At 43.6% G+C, this 14,555-nt stretch overlaps 1 protein-coding gene across 4 annotated transcripts in view; it reads right to left on the reverse strand.

The window, feature by feature from the left end:
• LOC109895679 (protein prune homolog 2) overlaps positions 1-13,816 on the reverse strand; it is a 49,445-nt gene extending 35,629 nt beyond the window's left edge. For 2 of the 4 annotated variants that reach the window (XM_020489575.2, XM_020489574.2), the window contains exons 1-4: positions 13,624-13,815; positions 1,072-1,176; positions 665-867; positions 286-449 (exon numbers count right to left, since the gene is read on the reverse strand). In XM_020489575.2, the coding sequence (XP_020345164.2) occupies positions 286-449; positions 665-867; positions 1,072-1,176; positions 13,624-13,659 (508 nt within the window). In that variant the 5' untranslated portion in view covers positions 13,660-13,815. Of the gene's footprint in view, positions 1-285; positions 450-664; positions 868-1,071; positions 1,177-13,623 lie in introns of all 4 variants that reach the window. The other 2 variants (XM_020488532.2, XM_031830336.1) reach the window with 1 other exon arrangement.
• Positions 13,817-14,555: the final 739 nt, after the last annotated feature.

Here is a 14,555-nt window from a genome sequence, read left to right on the forward strand (position 1 = left end):
GAGGTAGTGAATCATAACGGTGTGTTTAAAGTGTCAAATACAACAAACCCAGCAACCCAGAGGGGTTGAAAGAAACACACACAGGCAGACGCACATGTACACATTCTGACACTCTTTCTTCTATTCTCTTTCTGTCTAGATGTCATGACTTGTTACTCTTTATTCCCCTCCCTCGGCCATGCACATACCCTCTCTCCTGGTGGGTGTTAACCGAGTCATATCGGGGTTCTTTGTGTGTGTCCTGCGTCGGCCCATTACCCCCAGGGGGGCGCCATCGGCCCTCACCTCCTAAGAGCTCCCCCAGCGGTGCACAGATCGGCTCCACTGCCTCTTGAAGAATCTCCCTGGCGACCACCATCGCCATGGACAACACCCCCTCCTCTCCTGCCCGTTGCTTGTGGTGATGGACCACTCGGAGGATGCTGGACTCCAGAGCTTCATAGTCGGAGCTGGATCAGACAGGGGGAGGGGATCATTACACTACATCTGCACAAAGCCCTCAGGGCCTGTCTGAAACAATAAACACACATTTTCATAATATACCATCTAACACACACATCAGACAATACAGACACCCAAATGTACAAACACACGCAAAATATCACCCACATGATTTATCCCATCAATTCTGTGTGTGTGCGCATATGTGGGTGTGTGCGTGTACCTGTCGAGCACATCGTCCCTCATCAAAGTGAGGGAGAGTTTTCCTCTGTGGTGGAGCTGCAGTAGTTTGATGTCGTCTCTCCACAGCAGAGCAGACTCACACACCCTAACCCTCTTAAGGTACCGCACTGTCTCCCCCGGCAACCCCATGTCACATTTCTGACCACACAGGACCGGGACATACACACAGTCTGATCGCTCCTTCTGAGAGAGAGAGACACACACACACACACACACACACACACACAGAAAGTACAAATACAAGACACAAAAATAAACGTAAACTCAACCTCCAACACATAAACAAGTACACAAAGGCTACAATACAGACACATGCAAACACACACACACACACACATATCACATACATAAATACCATGCACATGTGAACATGTCCCCACACATTACCTGGTTGAGGAAATAGGCATAACAAAGTGTTGAAGCCACAGAATCTACATCTGGGTCCACCCCTCCTAGGACAGCATGGACTTTAGGACAGTCAGGTCCTGATGCCTGGAACAAACAAAGAGACAAACACACATACAGAAGAGGTTGACAAGATCATGCAGCATCAGAGTTATTGCATTGACAATGTTTACACTTCGGTTTGTTTTTCTGTTCTGTGGATTAGCAAGCATTTTAAAGTAACTGTAGCATGACCTGAAATATGACCTATAATTAATTACAGTATGAGTGAAATCCTTTTCCTTCCAAAAAGTGGTAATTAAGTATGTTACAAATAAGCATTTCTGAGTTGGAATGGTTTTGGCATATACACTCCTAGAAAACAAATGGTTCTTTGGGGTTCTATATAGAAACGTTTGGTTCTTTGGATGAGATTAAATAACCCTTTACTCAAAAACGTTGTATATATACACAGTACTTTCAGAAAGTATTCATACCCCTTGACTTATTCCACATTTTGTTGTGTTAGATTTTTGTTAAATCACCCAACTACACACAATACCACATAATGACAAAGTGAAAACATGTTTAGGACATTTTTGCAAATGTATTGAAAATTAAATACAGAAATATCTAATTTACATAAGTATTCACACCCCTGAGCCAAAACATGTATAATCCCCTTTGGCAGCGATTACAGCTGTGAGTCTTTCTGGGTAAGTCTCTAAGAGCTTTGCACACCTGGATTGTACAATATTTGCACATTATTATTATTTTTAATTCTTCAAGCTTTGTCAAGTTGGTTGTTGATCACTGCATAACAGCCATTGTCAAGTCTTGCCATAGATTTTTAAGACAATTTAAGTCAAAACTGTAACTAGGCCACTCAGGATTGTCATCTTGGTAAGCAACTCCAGTGTATATTTGGCCTTGTGTTTTAGGTTATTGTCCTGCTGAAAGGTGAATTTGTCTCCCAATTTGTCTGGTGAAAGCAGACACAACCAGGTTTTCCTTTAGGATTTTGCCTGTGCTTAGCTCTATTCTATTTTTTTTAATCCCCCCCAAAAAAAATCTCACTGAGTGAGACCTTGCCGATGACAAGCATACCCATAACATGATGCAGCCACCACCATGCTTGAAAATATGAAGACTTTGTGATGTGTTGTCTTGGATATGCCCCAAATATAACACTTTGTGTTCAGAACATAATGTTAATTTCATTGCCAAATGTTAATTTAGTGCCTTATTGCAAACAAGATGCATGTTTTGGAATATTTGTATTCTGTACAGGCTTCCTTCTTTTCATTCTGTCATTGATGTTAGTGTTGTGGAGTAACTACAATGTTGTTGATCCATCCTCAGTTTTCTCATGTCACAGCCATTCAACTCTGTAACTGTTTTAAAGTCACCATTGGCGTCATGGTGAAATCTCTAAGCAGTTGCCTTCCTCTCCGTTAACTGAGTTAGGGGGAGGCCTGTATCTCTTTTAGTGACTGGGTGTTTTGATACACCACCCAAAGTGTCATTAATAACTTCAACATACTCAAAATGATTTTAAATGTCTATAAAAAAAAAGTGTTTACCCATCTACCAATTCTTTGTGAAGCACTGGAAAACCTCTCTGGTCATTGTGGTGAAATCTGTGTTTGAAATTCACTGCTCGACTGAGGGACCTTACAGATATGTTACTTACCTACAGTGGGGAGAACAAGTATTTGATACACTGCCGATTTTGCAGGTTTTCCTACTTAAAAAGCATGTAGAGGTCTGTAATTGTTATCATAGGTACACTTCAACTGTGAGAGACAGAATGTAAAACAAAAATCCAGAAAATCACATTGTATGATTTTTAAGTAATTAATTTGCGTTTTATTGCATGACATAAGTATTTGATCACCTACCAACCAGTAAGACGGGCCTGGACATGCGCTGGCTTGAGCAGGGGAACCTTGCGTGCGCTGCAGGATTTTAATCCATGACGGCGTAGTGTGTTACTAATGGTCTTCTTTGAGACTGTGGTCCCAGCTCTCTTCAGGTCATTGACCAGGTCCTGCCGTGTAGTTCTGGGCTGATCCCTCACCTTCCTCATGATCATTGATGCCCCACGAGGTGAGATCTTGCATGGAGTCCCAGAACAAGGGTGATTGACCGTCATCTTGAACTTCTTCCATTTTCTAATAATTGCGCCAACAGTTGTTGACTTCTCACCAAGCTGCTTGCCTACTGTCCTGTATCCCATCCCAGCCTTGTGCAGGTCTACAATTTTATCCCTGATGTCCTAACACAGCATTCTGGTCTTGGCCATTGTGGAGAGGTTGGAGTCTGTTTGATTGAGTGTGTGGACAGGTGTCTTTTATACAGGTAACGCATTTAATAGTTAATACAGGTAATGTTGCTATGCAGAATATCAGAAAGGGAAGAGGACAGAATGGAACATTGTCTTCATATGTGAATGTGTCTTTACCTATTCTTAAACCATGTGAAGGGATGGAGTGATTAATGGGGAACCAATTACTTGTCTCCACAATGCCTGTGCACTTATCCTGGGATAGTGTATGACCTAGAGGCTCACTCCCCTCAGTGAGCTTGTCCAGGAGTGGGGTCAAGAGGGAGTTTACTTGAGATGGGAGTATCTAGAGTTGACAATTGATATATGCCATTGGATGAGTTGGTGTTTTTGTACTATGAAGTACCAGGAACGAGATTAGAACCTGTTTTAGGGAACAAATAATTTATAGCGAATGCTATTTGGCTATGGGATACTTCTCTCTCTCAAGTAAGTCTTTCTTTGTGAACAGTTCCTAAGATCTGTGATTTGTCATGTAAGTTGAGAGGGGTGTATCTTGGCTATAAAATATCTTTGTACTTTTCTGTATTCACTTTTCAATGGTTCATTAGAGATAGCGCATTATTGAAAGTCAAAAAGGGCTATTGCAAAGCTCTTAATAAAAGTATGTAGTTTAAGTGTAACTCTGACTGGTGTGTAGTTTGTACTCTCCTCATTTGGTAAAGCAGAAAAAGGCCACCACAGTTTTCAAACATGAACTGCTCGTTTCAAGTCCTGCCACAACATCTCAACTGGGATTAGGTCTGGACATTGACTAGGCCATTCAAAAATGTCACATATGTTGATTGAACTTGATTGTGTGTTTTGGATCATTGTCTTGCTGCATGACCCATCTGCGCTTCACCATCAGCTCAAAGACAGATGGCCTGACATTCTCCTGTAGAATTCTCTGATACAGAGCAGAATTCATGGTTTCTTCTGTTAAGGCAAGTCGTCCAGGTCCTGAGGCAGCAAAGCATCCTCAAACCATCACACTACCACCACTGTGCTTGACCGTTGCTATAAGGTTCTTACTGTGGAATGCAGTGTTTGGTTTTTGCCAGGCATAATGGGATCCAAGTCGTGTAACTTCACTTTCTGTGAGAAAACAAGCAATGTGTAGTGTAGAGAATCATAGCACCATCTAAACCACTGTGAAATAACTTTTCAATAACCAACAATATTGTATTTTCAGATTGTTTGAAGCTGGTGTACAAAACCGAAAGTAAAAGCGATAGTGTGGAATTCGGAGCATTCCTGAATGTGGGCATTTCTGCATCTCCCCATCCCTCCAGCACCCCATTGGCTCCTGCATGAACGCCTCCCCAAATGCGCCGAATACAACAGGTATTGCTGTGAAATACCTTGCTGTGAAATACTTACTTACAAGCCCATTATGATTTTTTAAAAGTAACTAAGAAATCTGCTACAAAGAAATTATCAATAAAATAAACAAAAGTAAAAAGTAACACAAAACAACAATAATGAGGCTATATACAACGGGGTATCGGTACCGAGTCAACCGAAAGTCAAATCAATATTCATGCTACTGTGACACTTTTGAATGTGGGTCTAAAGGGAAATAAAAACATTATCTGAGTTTTTTTCTCACGCCTGCCATACACCTGCCCTCACTGTCGTTAATGGAACCGTGGGAAAATATTTCCCGACAGGCTGGGGCCCAGGACACTGTCTACCAGTCACCTCCTGCTAGCACAGCAGGCAGGAGGCTGGGGCGACACCGTGCGCTCACTAGCTAGCTTAATCTTTAGCGACACCGTGTGCTAGCTTGCTAGTTAGCTAGCAAGCACACAGTGTCTTGCAGTCTCCCCACGTCCGGTGTGTATCGGAGAAAACTGTGTCCAACAGGTGGGGGCGAAGCACACCGTCTCCCAGTCTCCCCACGTCCGCTAGTAAAGCAGGCGGGAGGTTGGGGGCGACACCATGTGCTAACTAAAATCAGCAAAAAAAGAAACTGTCTTTCAAAGATAATTTGTAAAAATCTAAATAACTACCCAGATCTTCATTGTAAAGAGTTTAAACACTGTTTCCGTGCTTGTTCAATGAACCATAAACAATTAATGAACATGCACCTGTGGAACGGTCGTTAAGACACTAACAGCTTACAGACGGCAGGCAATTAAGGTCACAGTTATGAAAACTTAGGACACTAAAAAGGCCTTTCTACTGACTCTGAAAAACACTAAAAGAAAGATGTCCAGGGTTCCTGCTCATCTGCGTGAATGTGCCTTAGGCATGCTGCAAGGAGGCATGAGGACTGTAGATGTGGCCAGGGCAATAAATTGCAATGTCCGTACTATGAGACACCTAAGACAGCTCTACAGGGAAACAGGACGGACAGCTGATCATCCTCGCAGTGGCAGACCACGTGTAACACCTGCACAGGATCGGTACATCCGAACATCACACCTGTGGGACAGGTACAGGATGGCAACAACAACAGCCTGAGTTACACCAGGAATGCACAATCCCTCCATCAGTGCTCAGACTGTTCGCAATAGCCTGAGAGAGGCTGGACTGAGGGCTTGTAGGCCTGTTGTAAGGCAGGTCCTCATCAGACATCACCGGCAACAACGTCGTCTATGGGCACAAACCCACCGTCGCTGGACCAGACAGGACTGGCAAAAAGTGCTCTTCACTGACGAGTCACAGTTTTGTCTCACCAGGGGTAATGTTCGGATTCATGTTTATCATCGAAGGAATGAGCGTTACACCGATGCCTGCACTCTGGAGCGGAATCGATTTGCAGGTGGAAGTTCCGTCATGGTCTGGGGCGGTGTGTCACAGCACCATCGGACTGAGCGTGTTGTCATTGCAGGCTATCTCAACCCTGTGATTTCCTGCAAGACAGGAATGCAGTGTTCTGCCATTACCAGTGAAGAGCCCGGATCTCAATCCCATTGAGCACGTCTGGGACGTGTTGGATCGAAGGGTGAGGGCTAGGGCCATTTCCTCCAGAAATGTCCAGGAACTGGTGCATTCCATGAGGAGGAGGAGATGCACTGCAGTACTTAATGCAGCTGGTGGCCACACCAGATACTGACTGTTACTTTTAATTTTATATAATGTATATATATATATTTTTTTTTATCCATTATTTTACCAGGTAAATTGACTGAGAACACATTCTCATTTACAGCACCGACCTGGGGAATAGTTACAGGGGAGAGGAGGCGGATGAATGAGCCAATTGTAAACTGGGGATGACTTGGTAGCCATGATGGTTTCAGTGCCAGATTGGGAATTTAGCCATGACACCGGGGTTAACACCCCTACTCTTACGATAAGTGCCATGGGATCTTTAATGACCTCAGAGAGTCAGGACACCCGTTTGACGTCCCATCCGAAAGACGGCACCCTACACAGGGCAATCACTGCCCTGGGGAATTGGGATATTTTTTTAGACCAGAGGAAAGAGTGCCTCCTACTGGCCCTCCAACACCACTTCCAGCAGCATCTTGTCTCCCGCCCAGGGACTGACCAGGACCAATCCTGCTTAGCTTCAGAAGAAAGCCAGCAGTGGTATGCAGGGTGGTATGCTCCTGGCATACCATATTTAGACCCCCCTTTTTTCAGGGACACATTATTCAATTTATGTTAGTCACATGTCTGTGGAACTTGTTCAGTTTATGTCTCAGTTGTTGAATCTTATGTTCATACAAATATTTACACATGTTAAGTTTGCTGAAAATAAACGCAGTTGACTGAGAGGACGTTTATTTTTTTTGCTGAGTTTAGCTAGTGACACGGTGTACTAGCTTGCTAGTTAGCTAGCTAGTACACAGTGTTGCTCCTGCCTCCCGCCTGCTGTGTACCGGAGTCTTCCTTAGGACCAGCTGGCTAAGGTAGTACACAGTGTCCTTCGCTCCCACTTGCCGAACACCTGCCCTCGCTGTCATTAACAGAACTGCGGGAAAACAATGCCTGACAGGCAAGTACCGCTGTGTACTTGCTATAGCTAGCCACACTTCTCTTTGGCAGCTGGAAATGAACAGATGGGAATGATTAGTACCATTAAAGGTAGAATATTTAACAAAAAGTACTTGTTGGCGCTTGTTGATTGATGAAATGTTTTAGTAATCAGGCCGATGTGGAGTCTGCATACCAGACTTTTCTCACATCTTTCAATTCTGTATTTCGCCACTGCTTTCCCTTAGTTAAATCACACAGGATAGCAGCAGATGGGTTCTGGAAACTTTGGTTTAGTTGTGGCCTCCCAAGTGGCGCAGCGGTTTAAGGCGAGGGCATCACTACAGACAAGGGTTCGATCCCAAGCTGTGTCACAACTGACCGGGAGTCCAATAGGGCGGCACACAATTGGCCCAGGATCATCAGCTGGAATGGTCTTTCCTCCAACACATTGGTGCAGCGGGCAGGTGTTAAGAAGCGTGGTTTGGCGGGTCAATTTTCGGGGGACGAATGACTTGACCTTCGCCTCTTCCGAGTCCGTTGGGGAGTTGCAGTGATGAGACAAGATCGTCATTGGGGAGATGAAAAGTCACAAATATAGTGATCCTGATGTTATTTCATTGTGAATGTGGGTTCCTCTCTGTCAAAGAAAATAGAGAAAACTGACAGAAATCCCTTGGATTACATCCCTCCTCTGCTTCAGTTTGAGGTAATTGGTAACTTAAAGTGATGAAATCGGTGCCTCTTCGGTGAAATCAGTGTCTTCCTCATTACTGAGCTTCTAACGTATATCTTCACCAAATCATTGTTACTAAAGAGTTTAAAATGGGCAATGTTATCCTCCTCTATAGATGGGTCTATAAGAGAATGTTGAAACATTTAAATCAACACTGTATTCTATATGAGCACCGTAAAAACTACTCCACAGATATGGTTCTTTAGCAACAATGAATCCGCTCGTCATCTTTTTAGATTTGTCCAAGGCGTTTGACACGGTTGATCATAAAATATGACTTTCTAAATTGCATTATTACCATTTTCATGATTATACATATAATTGCCTATATAGTTATGATTATGGTAGAGCTCAAAGTGTTTATGCGAATGGCCGTGCATCTACTAGGGACAAGATATCCTGTGGCTGCAGTTGTACCTTTGTTATTCACAATCTACATCCGTGACCTTCCTGCTGTGTCTTCTACCATACTTCCCATTCTCTTTGTTGATGAGAACAATTTGATTTTATCACACCTAAATGCTGATTCACTAATTAATGAAGCCAACTCAGGTATGGCCACATTTTCTGAATGGTTCCAGATCATTTGCTAATCTTTAAATGTTAAACAATCCAACTGTATTGTATTCGCTAGTAATAAGACATATTGTTATAATAAAAATAATTATACATTTTTAAAAAGAGCGAGAATCTCAATTGGTGGGAATGAAATGGAACTAGTCACATCCACTAGATTCCTCTGAGTTCTTAGTGATGAAAAGTTGTCCTGGAAAGATCATATTAAATTTGTCTCCAGCTATACTATAGCTTCATTTATCCATATCTCATTTACTGTGATATTGTCTGGACAACTTCATATGCCTCCTACCTACACAAATTACTCATCATAAAAAAAAATTGTAAGACTAGCCACCTCCTTTAAATACCTATTTACGACAGTAATGTACGCCAATTATGCCACTTATATCTACAAATACTCATACCTGCCAGACAGTTTACCTAAATCCTTCAATGGATTCTTCCAGGTGAATCAGATATCCATCTATATAACACAAGACACTGCGATAACCTTCACCCTCCCCACAGCCGCACCTCACATCGTCAATTCTCTATTAGATATAGAAGGTAGTATACTCTGGAATTCCTATCTTCACATTGCCAAAACATCATCACCCCTCAATAACTTTAAGTGAAGACTGGGGGTCAGCCTGATGAACCAAACTACTCAGTTATCTCCTCCATATAGCATAACTCTCCCACACTCACATAAAAAATAAATATATATGTTATTTTCGTGATTATTGATCAATTCATTTATACATTTGTAATTAGCAGGTTTTATTACCTGTTTTAACAAACCTTTTTTTATTTGTGTACTTGTATATTGTATTGTGTGTTGTTTTTTTGTGGTGTGGTTTTCATATAAGGCCTTGGGCTTCCAACCACACCTTTTTTATTTTATTACATTTTTGTGTCTGTATTGATGTCTATCACTTTCTTTGGTGCAAATAAATATATTAATAAAAGAAAGAAAGAAATCAAATGTATTCTCTGTGGGATTTATCAGCGGTTGGCATCCAATGTTATGGCGCATTACCGCAATCTAATGTACTGGAGCACCCCGGCCTCCCGCCTATGTACTGGAGTCATAGCTTAAAAATGGACCAATAGAAGTACAAATAGGGGTTCCTGCAGATGCAGGAATGCCCACATGCAGGAACGCCCCGAATTGCAGACTGCAGTTGCACCCTTCTCAGTAAAAGACGCAAAAACTAAACTGAAGAACGGGAAGCATAGAAATAGCGCACATAGAACATATCTACACTTCTTAGCCTATAATTTATATTTCTATGTGAATTAGGTCAGGTGGCCCAAGAAGTTACATACTGCAGCTTTAACTTCTTATGCCACTGAATCCTGTGACATGAAAGAAAGATAAGCTGTGAGAAGTGTTTTAGGCAGAGCAGAAATAGCTGATATCATCTAATCACTAGAGCAGGTATGACTGTTGTTGGGGGTTACCCTGGGAGTCGGGTGTGGGGCTACACCAATGCCATGATTACTGTATATATGTGTGATAACCTTTGTATGCTTGCAATTTGCAATGATGGAAAAGTACTGGGTAATGGAGATGTACTGCTTTAGTTCTCAGGCTGAGAACTGCCTGCACCTGCTGATAGTCACGCAGCCTCAAGGCCGAGATGTTCCGAAAGTAGCAAAGGGCCTGAGATTACACAGGTGTGGTTGATGGCTTATAGTAGAGTGAGAAACCACAGTCTAGACATGTTTTTCTCATCTTAGATACTTTGTATCTAATCCAATGCAACAATGTTAAGGTATGATTGACGGTAGGTTGTCCACACCAACTACCATAAAGACAGTTGTCTCCTGTTTCGCCACACAGATCTTTACTGTAGACTACTGAGGTATTCTGTATGTGAATCTCTGTCTGCAATTGCATTTTATTACTAAAGAGTTTTAAACCAAGGTTCCTGTGTCATCTATCTGGAAGACTGATTGTTGAAGGAAACTTACATCAACCCATGCAAAGGACCACCCAACACTGTGCTGGAATGCAGTACTCAGACAAATCCATGCATAATGCAAAATATGATGTGTGGTGTGTGTGATCAGTGGTTTGGGTGTACTTGCATGCGTGTATCCTAGTCACTACTACCAGTACTACACCAATGAGAATGAAGAGTACTACGTCATACACAGTTGTGACAGGATGGGATAGTAAGTATCTGGGGTGGTTGTTACATTGAGCTAGTCAGCATATTAAGGGAGTACTGGGTTACACGCCAACTGCAGTATACCGTGCCACACTGGCCTGCTGAAATCTCTCCTGGATACAACCACAGGTCCAATAGGGAAATTAGCAATGAATACCCATCCATTTCTCAGTCTCATATTACCGTGCATGTCCATGATTAGAGTGGATGAGGAGGGGAGCAGGGGAGGGATGGGCACCGGGCAGGGATATCTGTTTGAGATGTTAATATCTGGTCTCATGTTTCTTAAAGTGGATGGATGGGGGAGGTGGGATAAGGGTGGGGGGGTTGGGTTGGTCGATACTCTGATGGCTACGGGAGGAAGAGACGCATTAGTGGAGAAAGGAAAGGCCACTCACTGTCTGTTCCACTGCAGCAGCAGCAGCAGCAGCAGCACACAGACAACAAAACACACAGCCGGTACCGCTCTCTCATCTCCATTTCACTGTGTGCTCCTCATCTAAAATTCACCCCATTCATCTCAAGGAGGCTCGGGGTGGACAGACGCAGTGCTGCTGCTTTTCTCTGCCTTCCTTAGCTCTTAATGCTTTCCCTCTCTCTTGCCCTCCATTATCTCTGTCCTTCCATCATCTCCTCTCTTTCACCACCACTGTATTCTGTTTATGAACCCCTCCTACTCCTCCCTTCTATAGCTCAGCGGTAATATCGTGCCTCCTTCTCCAGTGACGTGGCTAATTTAGCAGGGCTGCCTGCCCATAAAGCCTTCTGTACTAAAGGCTAAAATGACTAACAGCTGACTGCTGCCTGGGCATCAGTGATTTACAGTGTGTCGTCACGAATAAAAGGAAAGCTTTTTAGAAAAATGTATACACACACACGTACATATCAGAACACGGACACACATACACACATGCGTATTCCCCATGTGTGTAAGAAACAACAGTCTGTGTGTTTCTGTCAACCACATTCACTGTCCAAGTCAAAGAGTGTCCAGGTCTAAATGTTTTAGGTCTACTGTGGCAATACATCTCTGTATATATATGTACATCTCTGTATATGTCTCCAATCTCCACAAAGTGTGCAGACAATGGGCAGGGTTCTGCCATGGGGTGAAGGACAGGGTGATCCACTTTCCAAATCCCCTTGCCAAAGCCTAGATCAATGTCTTCCTCAAAAACATGTGTGCACTGTGTATGCATGCGTGCGTATGTGAATGTGTGTGTGTGTCCACTAAGCACATTGCCTTAGTGCCATGCCCGAGAGCGAGCAAGAAAGCGAGAGAGTGAAAGAGAAAGAGCCACAGACAGAAAGAGAAAGCGAGCGAGTAAGGAAGATAGACCCAGTAAGCACGTATACAGGAAAGCCAATTAGAGGTATGGATGTTCTGGATGGTTGCCATGCAGGAGAAGATGAAAAAGGAGGAAGAGAGGCCATTCACACACTGCAGTGCTAAAGGAAGGTGAAAGAAAGATGGTGAGAATGAGAGAGCGACAGAGGGGGGAGCAGTCCTCATGTCGATTAACATGTATTGTACAACACGGCATCTCCAACCAGGACCCAATCAGCTAGCATCCTTATAGTCCAATTGCACGACCACGAGCCTTGGCTTGTGCAAGCCGCCTGTTTCTGTAGCGTGAGACAGCTTGATGTACAAGTACACCCGCTGGACTGGACGCTATAGTCCATTGCAGGGCCTTAACCTCAATCTGTCTCCTTAATGCGGCGTGCCAAGCAGTAACGCATTGGGTCCCATTTTTACAGTCTTCTTTGGTATGACTCGGCCGACGATTGAATTCCCAACCTTCCAATCTCAGGGCGGACACTAACCACAAGGCGGCCACTGAGTTGGGCCTTATCGTCCAATTACTCTTTCTCTTTCAGTTGGCCCAATTTATCCCAATCTCCATGGTGGATCCCATGTGTATTTCCTGCTTTCTGTTATGACATCATCTCTGTCTTATCCTTCTATGTCATTGTTGGATCCCATGATTTCATCACACAAAAGGGAACTGTTTATTCAATGGATGGACCAGCAAAAAAATAAAAAAATAAAAAAATTGCACTCTACCTACAACACACACAACTACCTACAACAATAGGCATACTGACACTATTAGGCTGTAATGCATGGCTCTGGACATATACAGAAAACAACAGCCTTCACTGGGGTTTGTCTATTCGGGGAGCTTTAGACACAACATGCCTCTATGGAGAATGACCAAACAAAATCAAGCAACTTTAGACCTCACGCGCATGTTTATTGTAGCTACAGGCTTACACTCATTTATACTGTTGTGATGTAGCCTAAGCCTACCTAAAACGAACAGTTAGTATCCTTTCGCCTACCTGTCAAGTAAGTGAGTAGACATCATGAGGTGTTTACAACAACTTTTTACTGGAAACTACTTCCCTGAGCTCTGCCGAGACAGCAGGCCTTAAATGCAAATAGTCTGCTTGATGACATATTAGGCGTAAATAAAATGCAAATAGTGCGCTTGATGACAGATTAGGCGTTATCTGCAGCATAGGTGCGTACGGGCTGGTGCGTACGGGCTGGTGCGTGCCTCTGATGAACTTGCTGTTTCCATGCATTCCCTGATCAAAATTCAATTTTTAAAAAATGTGTGGGAGTAGAAGCTTATGGTTTGGACCACTCGTTTCTATTCATCATTCAGGCCTGGCGCCGTAGCCTACTAAAGGTGCTGCTTGTGGGGCAAAGAAACGAGAGAATGTACAGTTCAGCAACAGGAATACAGCCTGTAGCATGTCGTCATCATCCCAATCAGTAAAACCCTTATTAACCCCGGGCTGTTTAGGCTAAAACTCACCAGCATGGTCTTGGCCCGCCGCAAATAATCTTCCATGTTGGACTTTGTCGTTGCGGGGACGCTGCAGTCTCCATATACAAGTTTACAACCCTGGTTGTCTTTGCGCTGTTGTGCCGCCGAATCCCCCGCTGCGCTCACTGCAGCATTGGCTCAACTAGCGGTCCTCCCTCTCCAGGCTGGCCAGATATGGAGTGGGTGTGACGGGAAGCTATCCAGCGGGGGCGCGCTCGCTGAATTCAACGTGCACCCAGCGTTTGGGAACCACCGCCAATGGCAAAAATGTATCCGGGTAGATTAAAGCCGTTTATAACAGGAAAGCAAACATGGATAGAGCGCCCAGCCGCTTCAGAAATGCAGAATGCTGCAGCGCCGAGGATACGGTTCGACGAGTTTGTAGTAGCCTACTGATGATACTGTCCGACCACGGAGGCCAAGGACTGTGTGTGTGTGTGTGTGTGTGTGTGTGTGTGTGTGTGTGTGTGTGTGTGTGTGTGTTTATGCGCGTGAGTGTTTCGTGCGTGTGGTCGCGTGCGCGTCCCGTTGGCGCACAAATTGATCATATGCACTGCATGACAAATAAAAACCCAGAGAGGTTGTTTTTAAGAACCGTCAATAAAATGTTGAACGCTCATACAATTGCCTTGGCATACATTTTATTATTATTATTGTTAACTGTGATTGAACAGTAATCAACCCCTATTGAATTAAAACGCAATGAGAAAATGTTATAGGATAACATAAAAAACACACATTCGGGAAGATCTCTCTCTCTCTCACTCACAGACTTGGAGCAATTTGTGATTGACCGCATGCAAAGGGCGTTTGGCGTTACACACTGTAGTCCCCGAGTCACATAGGACTACCCAACCATTTCATAATACCAGTAGGTCATATGTAAAAGTGGTGCCTTTCACCCCTCTTCAAGCTCACTC

The sequence above is a fragment of the Oncorhynchus kisutch genome, linkage group LG8 (assembly GCF_002021735.2).
Source record: "Oncorhynchus kisutch isolate 150728-3 linkage group LG8, Okis_V2, whole genome shotgun sequence".
NCBI lineage: Eukaryota > Metazoa > Chordata > Actinopteri > Salmoniformes > Salmonidae > Oncorhynchus > Oncorhynchus kisutch.